The sequence below is a fragment of the Balaenoptera ricei genome, chromosome 2, assembly GCF_028023285.1.
Source record: "Balaenoptera ricei isolate mBalRic1 chromosome 2, mBalRic1.hap2, whole genome shotgun sequence".
NCBI lineage: Eukaryota > Metazoa > Chordata > Mammalia > Artiodactyla > Balaenopteridae > Balaenoptera > Balaenoptera ricei.
The window spans coordinates 124550313-124575317 of record NC_082640.1 but is presented as its reverse complement, the minus strand read 5'-3'; the positions used below and the strand labels follow the sequence as shown (position 1 = coordinate 124575317).

General features: G+C 37.1%; 1 protein-coding gene across 1 annotated transcript; it reads left to right on the top strand.

Annotated features, from left to right (window-relative positions):
* Nucleotides 1-18: 18 nt before the first annotated feature.
* Nucleotides 19-24541, top strand: LOC132359671 (uncharacterized). Its single transcript, XM_059914095.1, has 8 exons — nt 19-158; nt 10507-10628; nt 12244-12382; nt 15315-15436; nt 17342-17452; nt 19084-19190; nt 22697-22787; nt 24265-24541. The coding sequence occupies exons 1-8, from the start codon at nt 62-64 to the stop codon at nt 24379-24381; spliced, it is 906 nt and encodes a 301-aa protein (XP_059770078.1). The 5' UTR covers nt 19-61; the 3' UTR covers nt 24382-24541.
* Nucleotides 24542-25005: the final 464 nt, after the last annotated feature.

Genomic DNA, 25005 nt, shown 5'->3' with positions numbered 1-25005 from the left:
ACCCGCCTCTGCCTACGCGTGCGCAGTGCGAACCTTCCCCTTCTCTGCTTTTTCCTCCAACATGGAATTCCGCTCAGCTCGGCAAGCAGTACTGCAGCTACTCCGTACGGTGGCTCCAGCAGACCTCCCAGCTCTTCTCCAGTGGATGAGAACTACCCGTAAGCGATCAGAGCCAGAGTCAGACGGTTGGGGCAAGAATATGCTATGGGCACTGACCTTGGGGACTTAGGGTGAGGCCAGAAGCCTTCTATGGGGTAGCTGTGCTGGTCTCTGCTCTGCTACGGAGCGGGTTGAAGGGGGGCACATAGCAAACTTTTGTCAGTTTCAGAATCCAGTTTAGGATTGGGTGCAGGAGGACCTGGCTCTGGGTTTGTGATTCCGCTACAGACTTCAGACAAGCGGCTAGAGCCGCCTTGTGTCTCACCTCTTTTCTGAAGGAAAAAAAGGGGGGGGCGGGGGGATGGGTTAGCTCTCCTCCCCATTACTCCCACAAATTTGGGACGACCAGTAGGATACTACCTGAAAAAACCCTTTGCAAGAGAAGTTTCAGGCTGTAGAGCTGAAAGTTTTTACCCTGTAGGCAAAATCACATGTAGCTAGTGCATTTATTTTCTCAATTGTAAAATGGGCCATCAATTTAATAGCAGGTGTTCCGGGGTGGGGAGAGGTAGAAAAGGGGGAGGGGAGGACAGGACTTTGATTTTCAATGATAGTAATACTAAAAAAGCACAAGTTAGAATCGAGGAAATGTGGTTATTAGGTCGAGTTATTGAAGAATGGGATAGATCTGTTTTGGCAAAGTGAAGCCTGGTGAAAGCACAAGAGGATAGGATAGTCCTTGTTGGAGAACTATTCCAAACCATGCTCTGCTTCTGTACCCCTAAACGTTGATTTCCATGTTTATTTTCATCTAGACTCATGACTTGAAATATTCCTGTTTGCTGATGACTCCCAATTTTAGACTTCCATCCGTGAGGTTCTTCCTAGAACTTTCTCTCTTTGTGATGTTAGAGTGAATCAATCGTTTGGGTATTATCATTATTGTTATTACTACTACTACTACTACTACTACTACTACTACTACTACTACTACACATTTTGGAAGATCATTTTAGATAAGATGCCAAACTAAAATTAACTTGGACATCTGGTAGTGAGATTTAGCCTGGGAAGTAGAGAAAACCAAAGAGCTAGCTTCATATTTATACACACAGACGAGATTCAAGGTAGGAATTTACAAGATATTTTATTCCAAAAGCCCTGGGTGCCTACAAAAATGCCATCTACTGCCTGATTCTGGCAATTGCACAATTACTAAAACATCCTTGCCCTCAAGATTTCAGTTTTGTGGAGCCATTTGTAATCTAATAAATCTCCAGTTTTAGAGGCATCAGTTGAGACTCCATTTTTCAAACTCGTTGAAAGCATGTTTTGTATGATGATTTTGTAAACAAGAAGGCCCAATACCATTGGCTAAAGAAGATGTTTTTACTTTTTCTAACACCACGTTCTGTGCCTTTCTCCAGCCGATCCTGTAGTAGAGAAGCTCAAGCAATTTGTTAAACAATTTAGAACACAAACTGAGTTTCTGGAGAATGTTTATTACATGAATATTTTAAGAAATGAGAGTGTCACTTAGCTTAAAATGAAGGAGTATGTTTTAATATGAATCTTTAAAAGTAGTGTAATTTATTGGTATATGTTTTTTATGTGGTAATATATACATAATACAAGATTTACCATTTTAACCATTTTTAAGTGTACATTAAGTACAATACGTTTACTTTGTGCACCCATCATCACCATCTGCCTCCAGAACATTCTCATCTTCCCAAACTGACACTTATAGTGTACTTTTTTATGAAATACAGCACAAAAGATTCTTCCAATCAACAATTTTTCATTTTCCGAATTAACTTCCTTCTTCCAGGAAAAAAATTATTGCATAATGTCTTACTTGTATGACATTTGCTTAGACCTTTGATAATTATAACTCTCCTTGAATTTTTATACCGTTTAATGGAATAGCAAGAGATAATAATAGGCATGATTTTGGTTTTGAGTTTCACAGAGTTTACTGAAACTGAAAAAAATCTACATATTGCTAACAGGTAAAAATCACAATAATTTTAAATACACAAAAGGAAGAATGATATTCTTGGTCTCTGAAGGAATAGTGGGATTATCATGCCAAGACCTGAGGTCATTTGGGATCAGGCTGAGAACCAAAAGCTTGGACCAGGACAGAGGCAAGCACATGTCAAAGTATGATATAAACTGAAGATACAGAAAAAATAAAGATAGAGCCTGTATTTACCTTGGTACAGCTTAGGCCAAAGTCTAGGAAACAAATGAGCACCAGTAAAGAAGGATGAAAAATGTCTGAGGGACAAAGCACACAAAGACAACTCCCCCCTCAAATAAATAAATAAAAGGAGTAAAAAATACAGCAGGACTTCAGCTCATTGATTCTAATCTTGTGGCAGAGCATCTGTTCTTTTCTACTTCTTGTATATGTATATAGTGGGCTCTTGATCTAGCTTTCAAAGTATAGGAGAGTGACTGCAATCCATTAAGTGAAGGGAGCTGAGAGCCAGAACTGTATGTGAGGTCCCCAATAGGCATATTAAAAATTACATTTTATTAACAGCTATCTGTTAACAAACACCATTCTGAAGCCTCTGAATTTTTCCTGAATATGCAAATACAAATGAAGATGTCAAACCAACAACTCATAAAAATTTCTATTAAGAATCAAGTTATAAAGGATAGAAAATTAAAGTGTGCTATAAGAAAATTAATAAAATAATCAAGAAAATATTTAAGTGCTTAAAGAAGTTAATAGTAGGTGACTAGAAGCTTTTAGAAGCTTTTCTGTTTCCTGTATTTTAAATACATCTTCATTGAGCAGAATTGAACCTGTTGCTGAACAGCAGCTACAGAGCTGTTAGAGGTTCTTTGAAATTCCGACAAATCTAAAAAGCAAAGCCTGGGATCTAGTTACATTTGTCGAACAGCATACTACTGCAGTTCTATATTATATTGCTATTACCACTGAGGAAGTAGCCACATAACTTACAGATTTTCCAATCTTTGTTTCCTGTTTGATCCTTCTGTTTCTCAATTTCTTACCTCCTCTTGCCTTCCTGTGGGTAAATGGAACAGTTTTAGAATTCTGTTCTTGTTTATAGTGTTTCTGAGTATATCTCTTTGTATAGTTTTCTTTGTGGTTACTCTATTACAGTATACATATGTAACATCACCATCTACTGGTATCAATGTTTTATCACTAGAATGAAGTATTGAAATCTTACTTTCATGTAGGTCCCTTTACCCTCCCCCACTTTAAAAATATGGTTGTTTTATGTATTTTCTCTATATACATTGAGCACTATTACAGATGGTTTTATAAATTTTTATTTAACCATCAAATATGGTTTAAGAAGCTAATGAGGAGAAAGATAGTCTAATGAATTTACTCTGTTTTTACCCATTCTGTTGTTCTTTCCTTTCTGAAGTTCCAAGCCTTCTTCTGCTATTTCCCTTCTGTTGGAGGGTTTCCTCTACCAGTTCTTTAAGGGTAGGTCTGCTGGTAACAAATTCTTAGTTTTTCTGCATCTGAGGTTTTCTTTACTTCTCCATTCCTGAAGGATAATTTCATCAGATATAAAATTTACAGTTTGTGGTCCTTTTTTTCTAGCATTTGAAAAATTTTGTAATCTTCTGGCTCCCATGGCTTTTTTGTTTGTTTTGTTTTGTTTTTTGGTTTTTTGTTTGTTTTGTTTTTTGGGGGTTTTTTTGTTTGTTTTGTTTTGGGGGTTTTTTGGATTTTTTTTGGCTGCGTTGGGTCTTCGTTACTGCGTGTGAGCTTTCTCTAGTTGCAGTGAGCGGGGGCTACTCTTTGTTGTGTTGCGCGGGCTTCTCATTGCGGTGGCTTCTCTTGTTGTGGAGCACAGGCTGTAGGGCGCATGGGCTTCAGTAGTTGTGGCACGCGGGCTCTAGAGCACAGGCTCAGTAGTTGTGGCACATGGGTTTAGTTGCTCCACGGCATGTGAGATCTTCCTGGAACAGGGATTGAACCCGTGTCCCCCGCGTTGGCAGGCAGATTCTTAACCACTGTGCCACCAGGGAAGTCTGCTCCCATGGTTTCAGATGAAAAATTCACTGTTTAAATTGGTGTTTCCCTATAGGGAGTGAATCATTTCTCTTTGGTTGCTTTTAAGATTTGTTCTTTGTCTCTTTTGTTTTTAGCAGTTCATGGTATGTTCTTATGTGGATTTCTTTGGGTCTATCATATTTGGAGTTTGCTTGGCTTCTTATATCTGTAGGTTTATGTCTTCAACCAAATTTGGGGAGTTTTTAGCTATATTTCTTGAAATACTTTTCAGCCCCACACTTTTTCCCCTACTTCTGGAGCTCTGATACTAATGTTAGATCTTTTGTTATTCCACAGATCCTTAAGGCTCTGTTCAGTTATTTTTTTTCTGTCTATTTTCTCTCTGTTGTTCAGATGGAATAAATTTTATAGATCTGTCAACTCAAGTTTACTGATTCTATCCTCTGTCATCTCTACTACTGAACCCATTCAACAAGTGTTTTTGTGTTGTTGTTGTTGTTTGTTTGTTCTTTTAGTTTTATAGTTTCTATTTCTTTTTCTATGACTTCTACTTCTTTGCTGAGATTTCCTATTTTTTTCACTTGTTACAGGATAATTCTTAACTGCTTATTGAAGCATTTTTATTATGGCTGCTTTAAAACCTTGTCTGATCATCCAAATTCTGATTAATTTACATGTTAGCATCTAGATTGCCAGATTCAAATAATGACTTCCTGTTCTTGGTATAAATGATTTTCCATTGTATCCTGGATATTCTGATTGTATGCTAGGATAATTTTGATTTTATCCTGGATATTTTAGATATTATGCTGACTTGATCCTATTCAAATCTTCTATCTTAGTAGGCAGTTACCCTGCTTAAGTTTAACCTGTTGGTTCTGGCCTGCTTTTGTGGGCTGTAGCTCTGATAACAATTTAGTTTTCAGTGCCCTTGCAGTGCTATTCAGGTCTGCTTCATTCCTTGAAATTGCTGGGGCTCCTGCTCAATCTATGCTGGTGTTGCCTGCATGGAGAAAGACAGTTTCTTGGATCACCCTATGTCACTGAGCTACCTTCCACCAGTGGGAGTAGGGGACAAGCAGTACAGGGCCTGGTTTGCTCTTGGCCACTGGGCAGAAGGCTGGGAGACCTCAGGCCTGGGTCTCTATCCTGCTGGGTAGAGGGTCTGAGGACAGCAGTCTCCCCTGTTGTTACCAGATAGCCTGCCACAGCCCCAGGTGTGGACTAGGGATTAGGGCTTCCCAGTACGTCTCTGTTGTTCTTCCCCTTTACAGTCTGGTGAGAGAGAGCAAGCTTTTCTTAGTTTTTATTTTGTTCTTTTTTTTCAGTCTGGCTGTTGGTAGTTCTGAGATGCAGGCCTCTCCAGGGCCCAGTCCAGGCTACATGGAAGATAAAAGGAAAACTCAGGAGGGAATTCACTGCGGTGACCCTCCTTCCTTAAATCCTCAGGTCCCTAGACAGTTTACCTTTTTTCTAGCTTTCAGAGTCCTTTATGGTTGCCTGTTGATTTATTTCCAGGATATTTCATTGTATTTAGAGGGGAGGAGCAGGGGAAAAAGAGGGAAGTAGCCATCTTGTCTAGGACCAGAAGTCCCCTCAGTAAATTTTTAAAATTTGAATAAGAACTTCAGAGTAATATAAGATATGAATGAATAATAGGAAATATATAACCCAATGTTTAATTATGTATTGTAAGTCATCAGAGGTAAGGATAAGGGTGAGTTAAGGCCAGAGTTTGAACGTAAGACTTCATGGAGATGAAGTAACTTGAGCAGGGCCTTATTGCAAAAGGCAGGGTCATAGAGTTGAAAGGAACAGTATGAACAGGAAGGAGTATGGAAAACACCTGAGGAGATTTGCACATCTTGAGCAAAAGTTATGTTAGAGAGTAATGAGAATAGAAAATAGGATGGTTAGCCTCTGGTGATATAGAGGGCCTTGAAAGTCTAGAGTGACACTTCATATGTTGAAAAGTGAAAAGCTATCCCAAAATTGTAAGGAGAAGGAGTGACACAAAGTGAAGTTTAAGCAAGATTAGTTTAAAATCGGTGTGCAGGATATCGTATATCGGGGGGAAACTGATAATTCAGGAGCTAATTGTGAGTTTGTCCTGGTATTCTAAATGTGAGGTGGTGCCTGTGCGTGCCTATGAGGTAGTTGAAGCGGTAATAAAGAGGAAGTGGATTCAAAAGAGAAAGTGATAGCACTTGATACCTGACTAGATGTAAAAAGTGGAGTTCGATTCATAGACTGTCAGCTTTGGTGACTTCTCTGTCCCCATGTATTTAATTAAATATAAGTAGGAAATTTTTAAAGAATGAATTTTGCTCTTTAGTGAAGCTCTTCTTTCTCCGCTCCCTTCCCACCTACATACGTAATTTGAGAAAAACCTTACTGTCCTTAGGCAACTGATTAACACCTTTCTTTAACTTTTTCCAAGCAACGTACTGTTACCACACATTCTGAAATAACTATTATACATGTTAAAAGAAGTTCAGCCTCACTTGTAATTAAAGAAATGCAAATTAAAACAACAAAGTTTGTTTTTATGGTACTATTCAATGCTATAAGGCTTTAATGAAACACATATTCTTTTCTGATAGATTAAATTTGTATAATCTTTCAGGAAAGAAATTTGACAATATGTAGCAAAAGCCTTTAAAATGTTTAAGTACTTCTACTTCTAAGAATTTATAGTAAGGAAATAAATACAGAGAGATGATGTATGCCAAAATGTTAGTTGCAGTGTAAATTGCAGTGCAATTTTTCACAGTTACAATTGTATCTAAATGTATAGTAGTAGGACTGAATGGTTAAGTAATATACATATGGTGGAACATTACACAGCCTTTTAAAATAATGTTTTAAGGAATTTGATTTTAATAACAAATACTTATGATGATAGAATGTTAAATGAATTCCAGTTTTACACACTTCAGTAATATCCTATCATATCATGCCTTTTCCACCTGTTTTATAGCCATTATTAGGGCAAAAATGTCTTGCCCTTCTTTTCAGAAGTTATTTGCCAACCACTACAGATAATGAAACTAATTTTAGCCTTCTTGAGCTAAAAATTTCCACAGTGCCTTACGTACAGTGCTCAACAAATATTAACTATTATTATGAAATATCTTTTGAGAATTTTCTTCCTGGAAAAGTATACATATTTATGTATACAACCAAGCATGCAACTTTAGGCCTTTTATGGACTGCATAAAGCCCATATGTGGATCCTGTTAACTAGGACCATGGTGAAGAATCCCTGCTGTAACTGAAGGAATCTCTTTTTACCCTTGAATGTAGTTGAATCAGAGTTTGTTGTCCAGGATAAGAGGTGTCAGTTCTCATTTTCACCTGGTATCCTTGGGAATGAGTCTTCACTTAATACTGCCTTTTTAAAATGACTGAGTAATTTAACACACAATTTCATAATATCTCTCATCTTGCCTGGCGATGCTTACATTAATTGGGGGATTGACTCCCAAATAAAGATATTTAACTAGGGAGACATGGGGAAATCTATTGTGATGGTTCAGAATTTGCAGCCCTTCCCATCTTTCATTTCTCCAGCTCCCTCAATCTTCACATATGACTGTTTAAGATGGTTCACCACCACCACCCCTTCCAAGTCTATTAATAACCCAGTAGCAGTAGCAATCAGAGCCCTAGACACTACAAAGTGATAGAAGAGGAAAATAAGCTAAGGTAGTCATGGATTAGAGAACTAAATTGCCAAATCGAGTTCAGTTCCAGGGCCACATTTAAAGGGGCTGTTGAACAAGTCCAGAAGATGGCAACCAGATGGCAGTGGATATGGTTCCCACAATATATGAGGAACCGTGGTCAGAGCTAGGGAGAAGAGAAGGCTAAGGTAGTGATAGGGGAGCGCTTACTAGCCAGCCGCCTTCTGAGCTCCCTTAGAGAGACTGTATGGTATAGTAACTAAGAGTTCAGAGTTAGACCTACATTCAAATTCCAACTCTACCACTTTCTGGCCAGTATGACCTGAGACAAGTAACTTAAATTCTGACCTCACATTCTTCTTTTGTTATAAAATAGAAGTGATAATAGTACCACATATAGGATTCTTAGGATTAAATGACGGTGTTTGAAAAGCACTGCACAAAGTTTAGCATGCCTTAAAAGTGCTCATTCAATAAATACCGTATAGCATTAAAGATGATGATTCCTCTCGAGCTGAAATTAGAAAAATGAGCTGTTATGGAAAGGCAGATTCTGGCTCAGCACGTGGAAGAAATGCTGTTCCCGAATGTGTTCAGGCGAAGACTGAAAAACAGTCATATGTCAGAGATGCATGGATGGATTCTGCCATTTGGTAATAGTTCGTAATTAAGTTCCCTTTCCACTGTAAGACTCTTATAAGGCCGGCCCTTATGAAAACTATGTTTTCCTAACATGGTTGTTTATGTTACAGAATTAAATCCAAAGAAGTTGGGCTATGAAATATCTTAGTTTGGTATAATGTGATTTTTTTTGGCTTCTTCAGTTATACCATTTACAAATTGAGAGAACTTGCTAAGAATCAATGGTGTGAGTGATATTATTAGAATTAAATGCAAGTCATAGAGGCTTCTAGACAGTTTTCCGTCTACAGAGAGAAGCTAAGCAGATGTTAGGTATTAATTAACACCTTGAGAAAATTTAATTAGATTTTAAGAATACCATTTTAAAAAGGCCAGTTTTTTAAAAAATGCATCACAGGTGCTATTTAAGTTCCACCTAAAACAATTTGGAACAAATCTTCATAGTATTTTCATTTCTCTATAATTTATATTTTGCATTCTTCTAGAAATAATTTGAAGCAACAATTTAGGTCATTATACTAGATAGGTGAGGAAAGAAAAAAGAGCTAAAAGGCCTTTCTACATTAGTTCAGGGAGCCAAATAATATATCAGTATCTTCATATTAACTACTATTGCTCAAAAGGAAGTTATACAGAGAAAGAACCTCTGTACGTAGGGAAACAGAATGGAAAAAGTGAAAAAGAAGAGTAGCTTTATTTAGAAGCAAAAAACCTAGATTTGTTTCTTGTGCTGCTGTTGGCCTGCTTTGTAACTTTTCACAGTTCATTTAACCTTAAAAGACTCAGTTACCTCCTCTGTAAATCAGAGAATATAATCTTGCTTTGTCTTCCTTACATGGATGTTATAATACTTAAATGACCTAGTTTCTATGTGAAAGAACTTTGCAAACTAGAAAATATTATCCAAATTTTGTTATTTGTGACATGAAAATTGCATTCTGACCCAACACAAGAATTATTATGTTTAAGAAGGAAATCATGAATTTATTTTAAAACAACCAAAGATTTGGGGGGCAAGATGTGGAGATGGATGATATTTTCTTCAGAATCTCCTTGTTTTCCTTCTATAGCTGTTTTAAAACAGTAAGAAAAACACAACCCCTTCGAGGTCCTTTTACTCTAGGAAGAATCAATATAAGTCTTTTAAGAAAAAAGTAAAATGTTTTCATTAGTAGTCCTTTCCAGTCTATATTTGGCATTCAGGCTATAGCTAATTTTACTAGAGTATTTTACTTCCAGATAAGTCACATTCTAGTTAAAATTATATGAGCTGCTTAGAAATCATACTTTTGTAGAGCCAATTTAAAAAAATTTATAAACACACAGATAAGTTGAAAAAACAGAACAATGAACACCACTTTTATACCCTCACCTAGATTCACCGTCAGTCTCTTACCTTCTCCATCTTTATTGCTATATACATCGGCATGCACACACACTTCCCTTTTTGCCAGATTATCCAAAGGTAGGCCACAGCCATCAGAAATGTGCTGTTTTAATGATCATTTTATCTGCTGTTCAAATGCAGTGGAGCAACATGATTCTGATAAAGTTTATTCTATAGTTGGTGCCATCTGTTAGTGCTTGTTATCCGAAGTCTTGAGTACATTTTACTGGAGGCAGAGATGCTCAGATTAAAGTTATCTTCTTAGTAATCCCTGTGTGGTGCCTCCTAAACTTGTAAGATCTATATGGTCACAAAAGGAATATTTGACTACTTACTGGTAAGTTTAAGACCCTAAAAACTAATGGCAGTACTTTTCTTAAGTAAAAATAAAGTAGAAAAATAATACATATTTTTTAAATGCCTTTGTTGTTCTATAACAGGCTGAAATAGTCAAGTGTTATATTTTCAAGCAGTTTGGAAAAAGGAAAAACTCAATGTTTTCAATGGAACATTTGTTAAAATTTAAATATTTCATTGGTTAGAAGGTTTATTTATTGTTATAAATTGATGCTATCTGATGGAAAATATCCATCCATTGTAATCACTTAGTCTAGGTATGAGTACAACCATAAAAGCTGTATCTGGTTGTTTTTTTTTGTTTTTTTTTTTTGCAGGAGATTTTGATGAATTCATTCAAGACAATAATGACATTATATTGAAAAACATAGCAGAAGACCTTCGGAATTGCTTACCTCTAGAAACCATGCTTTCTTCAGAACATCTAGCCCTCCAAAAAGTAAATATGTTAAATTAATTTACTCTTAGTGCTACTTGAGGATTCTCCTATTCTCCCCTAACCCCATTAGCCTTTCCAGTCTAATCAGTCCTGAATTCTGCTTTTTCGTTTGGTGCTTCAATCATGTCCCCAATTCTTTTGAGTCTGTAACCTTCTGGCTCCCTAGTACCATCCATTCAACAGATATTTTTTGAGGGTGTCCTGTTTGCCAAGCACTCAACCCCACCCCCACCCCCAAAATCAAGGCACGACATTAATCTGTCCCTGCCTACATCATTGTCCTGGTTTTCTCTTCCCTGTTCCATTTCCGTGGCTTTTATCAAGGGTGAAGTTCACCCCTTTGTTTCCTTCTCCTACTTTAGCATTACACAATTTTTGCTTCTTCTATTCCTTTATTCCTAGAATTCTCACTTTTCTTCTCCAGACAGCCCCCTCATTCAAGTACCTTCAAAGCCCAACTCTTATGGGATACATATGCTATGAATACTGTTTCCTAAAGCAAAACTAAGAATAATAATTTCTTCTTCCCCCACTAATCTGAAAGTAGCAGCGTTTGTGGTTTTTCAGCATGTAAATTCCTGAGCAGAGGTACTAAATCCTGTACATTTTTAGTAGTTCTGTGCACACTGTGAGCACTCAGTAAATCTTAGTAATCATCCAGTCATTTACAGGAGGAAAATAGTGGGTAGTATAAAAACAGAGCAATATTTGTAATACAGTTTGGATGTTATTAATAAAACAATCTTAGCAGTCTCATGATATAACACAATATATAAAGAGAGAAAAAAGTATTCATTGCATGTTAATGGTGGACCCACAATCCCCCGTCCCAACAGTTTTTCTCTTCCTTTGTTTCCTTCTGGCCCTTGTATGTGTTCATACATTTTATATACTTATATATGCGTGTGTGTGTATAGATGTAGATATAATTTTGTAGATTTCCAAGCAGATAGGTTGATTCTTTATTTAGTGTTAAAGTAGAAGGAATCAGACATATTTTTCTCTGTAGCTGCTTGCTATTATATCATGTACCACCAGTATTAATAAAGTGCTATTATTTGTAAGCATGGAGTTTTATTAACATTGTTATTATTTGAAAACTTTGCTTCTGGGCAAAGATTACTTGCTAAGTATTTTGATGGGTAAGTCACTGACATGTGGGACTCAGAAGACCTGATATTAGTTTCAGTTCTTCCCGTTCTTAACTAACTGGGACTCAGAAGACCTGATATTAGTTTCAGTTCTTCCCGTTCTTAACTAACTAGTATCATTTCTTGGGAGAAATCTCTCTGGGTATCAGTTTCTTTATTTGTAAAATATACTACTTAGGATGGACAAGATGGTCTCAAAATACTCCTTTCAACTAAAATTTTAATCTATTTCTCATAGCCATGTTTTGCATCATGGCATGTCAAATAACAAGTTGCTAGTGTCTGAAAAATAAAGCAAAAGCAGAGCAGAGTTGCTGACTTCCATAATCAAAACTTGTCTTCCTGGGCCTTGTCGTTGCTCTCAGAATTTTAGCATATGAACCACTGATGTTTTGCCTTATTTAGCAATAAAAAGAGACTTCTTTGTACTTTGTTTCTTTTGATGTTTTTCTTCTCTCCACCAGATACAGCAGCAGCCAGAACCCACAGTTCACGTTGATGCATTCCTTTATGATGAAGACTTTATTGATTCATTATGTGAGGAAGGAAAACTGAGCAGATACTACTGTATGGTGTGCGGCTCACACCAGACGGCACCTTTAGGTGGGCACTCAAGCCTGCAAACCTGATGACTTCGTGTGTACTTTTCCTTACATGTCATGAGTATGCAGATTTTTTTTAAATATCTTTAATTAATTAATTATTTATTTATTTATCTTTGGCTGCGTTGGGTCTTCGTTGCTGCACGTGGGCTTTCTCTAGTTGCATCGAGTGGGAGCTACTCTACATTGCGGTGTGCGGGCTTCTCATTGTGGTGGCTTCTCTTGTTGCGGAGCACGGGCTCTAGGCATGTGGGCTTCAGTAGTTGTGGCACGTGGGCTCAGTAGTTGTGGCTCCCGGGCTTATTTGCTCTGTAGCATGTGGGATCTTCCTGGACCAGGACTCGAACCCATGTCCCCTGCATTGGCAGGCGGATTCTTAACCACTGCGCCACCAGGGAAGTCCCGAGTATGCAGATTCTTGCCCAAGCATTCACTGTTTTTTGAAAGCAAAAGGACAACCTGCAGCCTAGCCATTACCAATTATTGCAGTCAGGGAAACTAAATAGAAACATCGTCCAGGGAGGCTAGGCCACTTCATGTCTCTCCCAGGGGGATATTTCTGCTTTTCACTGAGCATGTTTAATTGGAGGTGACTTTTCAGGTCCAGCAACTAGTCAGAGTGAATGAATACAGGGAAACTGACTCATACTTTATATACTCAAAAGAGATTCACATTTAACCATAGTGCTGATTTATTTACAATGAGAAATATAACTGCCAAGGGGGCTGAAAACGTTCTCCCCATAGAAACATCTACTTGAGAAGTCAGATAGTAATCAAATATTGTTGGATGGGCATGGATTCAGAGGACGGATATAGATAATCTTGACAGTCTATTCAGGCCATGATTTGACATCCTGGAGCATCTTCGGTCTATAACCCAGAACAATTCTAGTGACAGTCTCCTGCATCTCTGTCCCTCAGATGCAGCACCTGTGTTTCAAATGGGAAACTAGACTGACTCCATGCTGCTAAGATGTTAACTCTTCTGTTAATATATTTTTTGTTCAAACTGGATATTATTGGCTAGGCTGTTAATTTAAACATGCTATTTCAATCTCCCTGCTCACTTAGATTTAGAGGTGTTGCTTAGAGTGGGTAAGTAATATTGTGCTTGTATTACTGATCTTAGATAATATTATTCTCAAAAATTAACTACTACCAAATTTGTAGTATGTTGCTAATACAAATATATTGTACCTGTATTGTAGTTGGGGATTAAACTACCCTGGTTTACTGATTTAAGATTCTATTTTTAGATAGTACTTATTTCCATTTGAAGTAGTTCACAGAATAGAAAAGGACTTAGACAAGAACAGTAGAGGAAGGGACTTCCCTGGTAGCGCAGTGGTTAAGAATCCGCCTGCCGATGCAGGGAACACGGGTTCGATCCTTGGTCCGGAAAGATCCCACATGCCGCGGAGCAGCTAAGCCTGTGTGCCACAACTACTGAAGCCCGTGCGCCTAGAGCCCGTGCTCCGCAACAAGAGAAGCCACCACAGTGAGAAGCCTGTGCACCACAACAAAGAGTAGCCCCTGCTCGACTAGAGAAAAGCCCACGCACAGCAACAAAGACCCAGTGCAGCCAAAAGAAAAAGAACAATAGAGGGAAAACTAAAAAGTGAATTGTAAATAACACCATATCAGATCTGATGTACAGAAATTTACAGAAGAGCTATGTTTGACACAGAAAAATTTGGAGGTTAGGATGTATTTTCACATAAAAACCAGATTGTAAATAGTGTCTGGACACCCAGACCAGCCCAGATAGCTATAATGACTCTGAAAAAGCTATCACTGTGTGGGCCTCTTATTCCCTATATGAAAGGGGCTTGTCCAGCTACAAGACACTAACGATGACTCTGTAGCCCAGGGCAGGAGCACTAACGTGGCAAAGAGGATCGTGAGGATGAGAGGAGATAAGGACTATGGTGGTCAACCCCCCTCCACCCCATCACCTCCAGTGTTACTTCTGAGGCCTAGTCATCCTTTATTTTCTTCCAAGGGATTAGCCTGCCTGCTTCCGTTTTCTTTGCCACCAGTCATTAGTTATGATCAAAGTTTCTCCCCTTCCTGACCATTATATCATGTAGCATACAGTAGAGAAAGTCTTTGGGTTACCTCCATATCAGAAAAAACAGACTCAGGCTCTCCCAGGTATTTCATTACAGAAATAATGGAGTGAGAAGGTGGGCTAGGAGACTAGAAATTGTAGCAATTAAACTAAGGGAAATAACAGTTTAGGAGTGTCTTAACCTCCTTACATACCACCCCTCTCCTGTACTCCAGAACACACTTTAGGTTGGTCAGGGCTGCCACATTGTTCCACTCCAGAGATGGTCATTCATTGGGTAGTTTACAGTCTATGCAGCAAGAGGTGGAAGCCCTGTGGTTGGCTCTGGGATAGGGTGAGAAAGCCGGATGGTATGGGAGTTAGGAAGCAGTTGCTGGGAACAGCAGGTCAGAGGGAGAAGAGGAAGGGGAAAACCCAGGACACCCTAAGCAGCAGCAGGAAGGAAATGAGGAGCATGGGGGTAGGGACAGGCAGCTGAGTAGCGGTTTTCTAGAGGCCTTTGATGATGATGATGATAATGAATGATGATGATTTTGGCCATGCTGCGCGGCTTGTAGGATCTTAGTTCCCTGACCAGGGATGGAACCCGTGCCCCGTGCAGTGGAACCACTGGACCGCCAGGGAATTCCCTCTAGAGGCCTTTTAAATGTCAGAGACTTCATATTTGTTCTTGTCTAATACAGCTCAGAGTGAATGAATACAAAATTATCACATTAATTTTTTCTAAATAACCTCTGAATGGCTTTCATTGATTAAGAAAAGCATGAAATACACTTTACAGGTGAAAGAATTAGAAATACAGAATGGAATTGTTAATCCCCAAGCAGAATTTAATGTTTACTCTGTTCTAATTCTCCAGGGTTTATTTCTCATTCCTTCTCTCTCATGGAATTGAAGTTCATTTATCATCATGTACTCCCTGATCTGTCGGGAAAGGTCTTGGTTGACGTTGGCTCCAGGCTTGGCATCGTCCTTTACGGGGTAAAGTCCAGCTTGTGGACATACTCAACATTTGGAAATACTTTCTTCTCCTACTAGCATCAGTTTTGCCTGCCACCATCCAAGGTGACAGCTTGGCTTTATTTATTAGAGTAACAGAATAATATGGTTAAAATAGTGTATCGAATTTGGACTTTCAAAGGCCAGCTCTCTGATTTCCTTTACTAGTTTGACTCTGTGACACAAGTGAAGGAATATCAGCAAAACAGCAACAGGTGACCCTCATAACACTTTGCTATTCTGTCACTCACTTACTGCCCTTCTAACTCCATTTTCTGTACTGTGCTAAAATAGTATAGTATACTGAGTTTTGATAAGAGCTCTTATAAAACTGACAAATTTACTTGACCTGGGAAATTGCTTATGGCTATGAGCAAGTCCCTGAACACCTCTGTGCCTCAAGTTCCTGACCTGTAAGTGAGCAAACTAAATGATATCCAGGACACATCGTGCTCTAGTTTTCTATGATCCAAAGTTTGAATGTAGACTTTTGTGTCTTCAATGTGGCTTTTTTTTAAAAATTCAAATCATGAGCATTTTTAATATTCTTAAATGGTTTTATCAAAAAACTGAAATGTGGTTTCTGGTTGTCATTAGCAGATGTGTTAAAACATGTGGCCAACAGCAGTAGATGTTCATGCCAGAAACAGGCCCTATCAGTTCCCAGCATCACTGCCTGCTCTAAACAGAAACAGTTAACTCTTTCATGCTTCATTTATTTTTCAGTGTTGACTTTTATTCTACAATTAGGAAAAATAGCCATAATAGAAAGTACAGTTTATCAGATGGCTTTGTTTGGAGAACATTAGAGATTACGCTTGTTTACCATATTTTGTCCATTCTTGTTAATTTTTTTATTTGTTAGAAAAGTATATAGCTGAAATAACTGTGGCTATGCAGGTATTTGGCAGCATTAATGAATTTAAACATATTGTCATTTTCCTCTATAGTACGTCACTGATTCAGTCAACAAAAATTTTTTGAATACTTACATATGCTCCATTGATCATATTCTAAAAATCCATGATGAGCTATAAATATAAATTTAGTTTACACGTAAGTGTTAGTTGATGTATAATGGTCTTCAGAATATGATTTGACCTCTCCTTCCAGGTTATTTTTTGTGATTACAACCAAAAATAGATACATAATAATATATAGTCAGTTCTTGATGATCCTTGTTAACTAATGGCCAGTATCTTTGGTGGATTGCCAGACACCAGGCTGACTTCTCAAAGTCAAACAGGACACACCTCCAGCCACCCTCCTCTTGTGTCAGACTGTGCATGAGTTTCCATTATATTTCCCACAGGTTAATGCCTTTCTTGTTTTCCCCTGATGTAACTTCCCAAGAAATTACAGAAGTAGGGTATTAAACAAAGAATCTATATGTGATCACTTTCCTCATTTCCAACTTTGTTGAATGCACAGTTTTATCAGGAAAAGTAAATCAATCTTTAAAAATATGATTACTTTTAAATAACGGAAATTAATAAACTACAATCAAGGTCTCGATGAGTAAGAGTCTAAGTTCTTAAAAGTTGTTTTACATAAATTATAAAATGTTATTTATCTTTCCTTTTTATCTTTATTTTTACTTTATTGAATTCTATTTTTAAAAGTTTGATTTTTAGGGGCTTCCCTGGTGGTCCAGTGGTTAAGACTTCGCCTTCCAGTGCAGGGGGTGCGGGTTAGATCCCTGGTTGGGGAGCTAAGATCCCACAGGCCTTGCGGCCAAAAACCAAAACATAAAACAGAAGCAATATTGTAACAAATTCAATAAAGACTTAAAAAAAAAAAGAAGTTTGACTTTTAAAATTTCAAGTAGAAATAAACCCACAACTAGAAGTGAATTCTTTTGCATCATAATGTATCTTCATATTTTAGGGTTATCTTTACAGTTCAGCATCACAACTATATGGAGTAGAATTGAATGGAGACTTTTGCCAGTTGCAGGAAATGGTCATAAAAAAGTACCAGTTCACTGACAGAATAAAGGTACCCTTTTAAATGTTTATTCTGTTATCCACCGTATAGCATAGTTTAGCCAAATTTCTTCCGCATTGGAGTTGGAAACTCTTTTTGAATCTATTCTTGATTGCTGTTGTGTGGAAACAGATTGAGTTAACTTAATATTTTAAAACACTGATAATAAAGATGAATTATTATCAATATGTTCCACTCACATTTTTCTCTTCCTCACAAATTTTATTAGAAAGTAGAATTTTTTCTTAATTTTCTTCATATCAACTATAGTTTTGGTAGCAGTAATTTTGAATCTCTTGATGTTGGTCAGAAGTGTATTTAATTAAACTCTGAATGTTGAAAGTAAACAAAAAGGTTAAGTAATGCTCACAGTTTTTATCTTTTTATAAGCTTTCAATAGGAATTGTGGGTGCCACAGAATAGCAGTTCATGGGAGAATGATGTCCTGGGTTGGGCTATGACAGAAATTTTCTGTTTCTTATATGTAAGGGGAAAAATAACAAAAAAGGGGAAAGGAAGTTTTTTGGTTGATGCAGTAATCCTTGTCATTTCACTAGCGATCCTACACTTCTAATGGCAATGCACAGAAGTATTGTGTATCTAAGGATCTCTGGTATTCAATGCAATCAAATATTGAAAGACATATCTTAGTAAGATTAAGGATATAGCTTTCCCCTTTCTTATAGAAGGAAAACTTTTCATTCTCTTCCTCCTTCCATCCTTCCTTTTTTTTTCTCTTTGTCTCTCTCATCTTGGAAATTGAGAGGCAAGTGATCAAAGAGAATTCATTGTCCAATAATAAGTTCATGGATTTTTCTCACTATCCCATATTTAATGAACAAAAACACACTGCTCTTACATAATAAGAATCACATAACTAACAGGAATATTGATTTAATTAGAAATCGAGATTTAAACATTCTGGATATTATTTATTTGTAAGGCTAAGTTCTTTTTTGGAAAGAAATCATATGATATAAAAAACTTTTTCTCTTCTTTTTAAAATAAAAGTTATTTGCTTTGCTCTTGAGCAAATAAATGTTTCCTCCTATTATCTTGCCTGTGGTCTACAAGACTTGTTGATTATAGTCGAAGTTAATTTTTTGAGGTATATAGTTTTTTCAATAAATTGTTTTGTTTGCTTTCTTGGATAGATAATATATTCAAGTGAATTTTAGATGAAGAGTCGGACAAGGCCAGTTAACATATTTGTATTAACATTTTACAATTTATAAATTACTTTTTAAATTTTATATGGTCCCATTTGATTCTGTGAATCAGGACATATATTACTCCATTTTATTTATGAAGACACTGACTACCCAAAGGTACAAATCCAGTTGATGATGGAGCCAGAATAGCTAGTGATATAATGGAAAAAGCTCTGAACTGGAAGTGAAAAGAGTGTAATTATAACTATATAAATGATTCCATCTAAAACAAATAAAATTTTCACAAGTTTATGGTTTTTATTAGGTATTAAGTATTTTCCATAGGTAGTAGTATTAAATATACTGTTCTCCCATTTTAAGAAGTGTGAATCTCCCATATTGCCTCACAACATCATTGAATCAATAGCTATTTCTTACGTGATTATATGATATGGTGTCTTTGTTCTCTTACATGAACTCATTCTTTTTTAGGTGCTTCATGCAGACATCTGTACACAAGGTTCACTTCTGCAAAATGCTGATGTTATTATAATGAATAATGTCTTTGAATATTTTCTTAATGAGGCAGAACAGGCCAGGTACGTTATTTATTCAAGCAAGAAATCTGTTGTTAAAATATATCTAACAAAGTATGAAAAGGGATTGGTAGAAGTGTTTTCATATTAAACTTTTTATTTTTTTTTTTATTTATTTATTTTTTGCCACACTGCGAGGCTTGTGGGACCTCAGTTCCCCAACCAGGGATCAAACCCGGGGCCCCAGCAGTGATATTAAACTTTGCAGAAATGACCTCAAATGTCAGGAGTTTATATTAATAAGGAAATGTGTTATGTCTAAATGAAAATCAAAATAAACTTTGGTTGTCTAACCTTGTAAATATTACATCTAATTTTGAGTAGTTATAAAATGGTTTCATGACCCAAGCATTTGCTTTGCAGTCTGGGATGCAAGAAGTTATCAATTCCCAGTGGGTTTTTATACTTATTCTTTTCTGCCTCAGTTTTCTTTTCTTTGAAAAAACATGTCCTATGCTCTCCTATCACAAAATTATGGGAGTTAACTGGTGCCTATAAATGACTATAAAACAAGATATAGGGCTTCCCTGGTGGCGCAGTGGTTAAGAATCCACCTGCCAATGCAAGGGACACGGGTTCGAGCCCTGGTCCAGGAAGATCCCACATGCCGCAGAGCAGCTAAGGCTGTGCGCCACAACTACTGAGCCTGTGCTCTAGAGCCCGCGAGCCACAACTACTGAGCCCATCTGCCACAACTACTGAAACCCACGTACCTAGAGCCCGTGCTCCTCAACAAGAGAAGCCACCACAAAGAGAAGCCCATGTACCGCAATGAAGAGGAGTAGCCCCCGCTCGCCACAACTAGAGAAAGCCCGCACGCAGCAACGAAAACCCAACTCAGCCAAAGATAAATAAGTAAAGAAAATTTTTAAAAAAACAAGATATAAGAATATTCAGCTAGGAAACAGTGAATAATGATCAAATTTTTAAAATGTTCTTAATGTGGTAATAGTAGGTTCCTGGAGTTTATTCCACTATTCAAGCAATAGAAAAATTAGCAAATCTCTGATCACTTTTTTTTTTTTTTTTAATTTTTGGCTGCTCTGCGCAGCTTGTGGGATCTTAGTTCCTCGACCAGGGATTGTACCCATGCCCTGGGCAGTAAGTGTGGAGTCCTAACCACTGGACCACCAGGGAATTCCCTGTGATCGCTTTTCTGACTTCTCATCAGGACTTATAAGTTCCTCTAATTAGAAAATTCCTGTAGTCTGAGACACTGATTTTCTGGTCAGTTAGGCTTGCTGATTTATTTATCATAATGACATACGTATACTCTAGATGCAGGAAACCTCCTTTCCATATCTATGAAAGGGCATTACACACGTTTGGATTAGTGCATCAGTGAGGTTTCTACTGCAAGAAATAAAAAGACATAATTATAGACCATAAACAGTTAATATGGAGTAGAATCCTGAATGAGTAACCCTCTTTATCCTGCCACCCCTTTACCGTCTATATTTTCTCTCTCACACACATACACACACATATCTATTACTTGTAGGTTAAGGTTAGTACAAAATTAACAGTGTAAATAGTTTAAAAAGAAACTAGTTCAACAGAAAGCTAATCATATCCTAAAAGCTCAGCCAGAATGGGTGATGATTTTTTGGTCACAGGCTAAATGCCAGAAACACAAAATGAACAAGTTGTTTTAATCATAGTGCACTCTTTAAGCTTAATTTCCAGTGGACAAAGTATGTATAGCTTTTTACCTTTTTAAGTTCATGACCAGTAGTCAAAACATTACATAATTGTTGGAGAATGAAATATAGTAGGTTTATGCTGTATAAGAAGTTAAAAGAGAAAAATGCCTTAAACTCTTCACAGATTCATATACGAAGATTTTGAATGCTGAAGAATGATGAATGCTACCTGTTAACTTGATACTGGAAAGTATTTTCATGTTTGGGTTGTTTTAAAAACTATCTTGGGGGACTTCCCTGGTGGTCCATTGAAAAACCCGCACGCCGCAACTAGAGAGAAGCCCGCCTGCCACAACTAAGACCAGACACAGCCAAAAATAATAAATAAAAAAAATAATCTCAAAAAAAAAAACTATCTTGGAAAATTAATTCACAAACTCTGCATGACTCACCAAATAGGTACTGACCATGTGTTAGTTAGTTCAGTCATTTCTCCAAGTTAATCAAATGCAGTGAATTCTAAATATAGATAGATTATAGCCTCTCATGGTTAATTATCTTCATCATGATTGACAGTACACGGGAGAAAGTTTAGAAGATACAGTAAAGCATTCTGATATTGGAATCGTTCTGACAAAATTGATCATTTACCTATATAATTTTGTATTGTAGCAAGTAGAGTAATTCTTAGTTTAAAAGGTGCCTCTGTTTTTTTTCAGTAGGTGAAACATACAGCTACTACAATGACAGCTTCTCAGAAACAGCAAGTGCTATTTTGAGAGCCATGCCCAACCGTGCCAGTATACTCAGCTTCTTCAGTCTTACTAAATAGACTTGTAAAATATATAATTTCTAAGGAACTACATCAAGACAACAAACTCTAGCCCAAGCACAGTGATAAATAAATAAATATCACTCTTAGCTCTAGCCCAAGCACAGTGATATTTATTATCAAACACTGCTTCTTGGTTTTATATCTAGCCTGAAAAAAAGAACATTTGTATCGTTTTGCCTAGTAAGCTCCAGAATATACTAAACCCAATAACCATTGCTGTAACTAAAATAAATGCAAATGATACTGCTGCCCTGCTGCCCACCTGCCCCACTACAAGGGGTGCACATCCCTGCATTGCTTGACCCTTGCTCCCCAATAGCAGGATGTACTGTCAAGACTCGTGCACAGTGTAGAAATCCCATTCATGTCTGCTCTACAGGTTAATCAGAACTGGTCAGACACTGCCCTCTGACACATATATATGCACATGGCATGCCATCGTGCTTTAAATCTAGTTGATCTCATTAAACTTCTCAGGTGCCATAGTGTCCAGAATTCTTTCCATTGAATATTTCTGACAGCCAAATAAAGTATGATTTCACTCTTGATATTATTTTAAAAGATCTAATCTATATGTTATACTCTTATTTTAGTTTTGCTTGTTTTCTGGCTTCTGTGGCTTTTCTCCATGACTCTTTCCCACTCACACCCCTCAGCCCTGTTCCATTCTGCAGAAAGTTTGACAGTTCATAAAGAATTGAAGAGGCTGTAACGCTAATCCAACTTTGACTTCTGTATCAGTTATGAAAACTTCCTTTTGGCCTTACTCACAATCCCTTGTGTTAACCCTAATCCCCATCTTGTTAAATCTCTCTCAATATTGTAACTTCACAATTTTGCCAACATCCCTTCAGGAACTGAATTTACCAATTTCTAGCATCTTGCTGTGGTCCTGTTTTCTGCTGGCAAACATTTTTACCCATCTGGATTTCTACATATCACCTGGGCTATATTTTTTTTTGTCATCCTCATTTTGAAAAAATATCCAGTGTCTGGTAAAGCATAACATATAAGTTTTGAATGTGTTATAGAGCCTGGGAATATATCAGCCATAATGTAAGGAAACAAGGATCCTTATTAGTGACAGTGCCAAGTCTTGAAGATTCTCTCTCAGGTCTTCAGGTATGTAAGCCTCTTTCCCAGCATTTTTATTGTCAAAACTTTTCTTCTGCTTTTTTCTGATAGCTGTTAAAATATTCTAGAAATGTTCTGTTAGAAAGAATAGCAAAACCTTATGGCTTAAGAACTGATTTGTTGTTTGTTCACTGGCATCAAGAGCTCTGAAAGTGTACAGATTCCTTTGCTTCTCCACCCAGTTTTTCCAACTGTGGGGTTACAGTTTTTTTTAGGTTAACAAATGCTATTAAATATTTGTAAGAGACTTAGAACACCCACATCATAACTTTTTCCCTGAGAACAAAAGGAACAGAGCTGTTCAGCTTTCTAGAATCAGTAAGGGGACTGGAGGCCCACATCCTGAACACAGTTGAGCTTCTAGGTCAAGTTTGGAATCTTGCACAAACTGCTTCTATGTTCCTCAGATTCTCCGTACAAAATAAGGCTGATACTTAATAATAAGATTCAGCCCAATAAATTGACCCATAGGTTAATTAATGTTTGTAAAGCTCTTTGAGATCCCTGGATGAAAGATACTGTGGCATTTCTTAGTACAGAGTCGAATTATCATTTTCTTTAATATCTCTTTCCTTGCATATAAGCACTGCCAAATTTAAGTATATATTTCTTCCTTTAAAAAACTAAACAATCATCAATAATACTGTCTTTAAAAATTTTTGTCAATCATCTAAATTACAAAAGTAATTCATGTTTGTCATAACAAGGGAAATAATCCAGAGATATATAAAGAAACGATGTTGATCTCCCCAGTTTCCCCCCACCTAATTCCCTCCCCATGAGATCCCTATCTCATGAGTGGTATGATTCTACCCTACTTTTCCATACTCATAAAAACATACCTTTTAAAATATGTGCTCTCCAGTTTATAATGTCTATATGTATTGAAATAATTCAGTGATTTTCACTTACCAAAGTAAAATATTTTTGAAAGAGTCCTTATATATGAATTCTTGAATAACGTTATTGCTTTCCTATTTAATGAAACTTCTTTAAACAAATATATCCATTGGTGGCTCCAGAATTTCTGTATCCTGGAGACCCAAGTTTGCAGTGTGAAGGGAAGGGCCTGATAAAGGTTATGGAGGGAGATTGCCCCCTCTCGTGCAACCTCTTAGCACCATCATTGTGTGTATATGAACCGTTTCTCTGTGTACTCCCATTGTTGTTTTAATCTTTTATTGTTTAAGCTAGTTTAATTATTAAACTATTTACATTAAAATAATTATACTATATGTTCTTTATTCTTTAAAATTCCAAAATCAAGGTAAATTAATTAAGTCCCTGAATCCACAAACCTACCATTTAATACAACAAAGAATTATGTGGCACCATGTAGAACTTAGTCCCTCTCATTGTAATAAAAATCTTTTGTGTTCAATTACTTAGTCATGATTTCTCGAAATTCAAGAGAATAGGTTCATTCTGCAATTTTCATATTTGTTTATGACCTTTTTTTTTCCAGGTTAATATACAGTTATCTCCCTGGGTTGAAGAGGTACCACTGAACTATGATGTATACCCAGAAAAGGATATTGACAGGGAAGCTCTTGAACAAATACATTTATACAAGATTCTCTAACACTACAATAGTCCTACCTCAGTGTAAAATAATTACAAAATAATTTAAAAGAAACAGAACCCCAGTATCCTAACACATATTTTTTCTGTATATTCCTTTCTAGTCTTTGTACATATGCTCACATATTTGTAAATAGTTGTATGTATATATATACAACTTTGCGTGATAATTTTATTAAAATATTTGTGTGAAAAAATTTTGGTTTTCCCCTGGTGTCTTTTATTTTGTTAAAAATATAAACGTGTACTTTTTTTTTTTTGAATTTTTATTTATTTATTTGGTTGCACCGGGTCTTAGTCGCAGCTTGAGGGCTCCTTAGTTGTGGCATGCAAACTCTTAGTTGCGGCATGCACGTGGGATCTAGTTCCCTGACCAGGGATCGAACCTGGGCCCCCTGCATTGGGAGCGTGGAGTCTTATCCACTGCGCCCCCAGGGAAGTCCCTTTTTTTTTTTTTTTAAATATTTATTTGGCTGTGCCGGGTCTTAGTTGCAGCATGCGGCTCCTTTAGTTGCAGCATGCCTGAGGGATCTAGTTCCCCGACCAGGGATCGAACCCCAGGCCCCTGCATTGGGAGTGCGGAGTCTTAACCACTGGACCACCAAGGAAGTCCCAACATGTGTCC

What these genes read in the sequence shown, in the direction of transcription:
- LOC132359671 (XM_059914095.1), top strand. Translation starts at nt 62, where the DNA reads ATGGAATTCCGCTCAGCTCGGCAAGCAGTACTGCAGCTACTCCGTACG. An exon ending in CCAGTGGATGAGAACTACCC is followed by an intron (nt 159 to 10,506) that starts GTAAGCGATCAG and finishes TTTTTTTTGCAG; the next exon opens with GAGATTTTGATGAATTCATT. An exon ending in TTGGCATCGTCCTTTACGGG is followed by an intron (nt 15,437 to 17,341) that starts GTAAAGTCCAGC and finishes TTCATATTTTAG; the next exon opens with GGTTATCTTTACAGTTCAGC.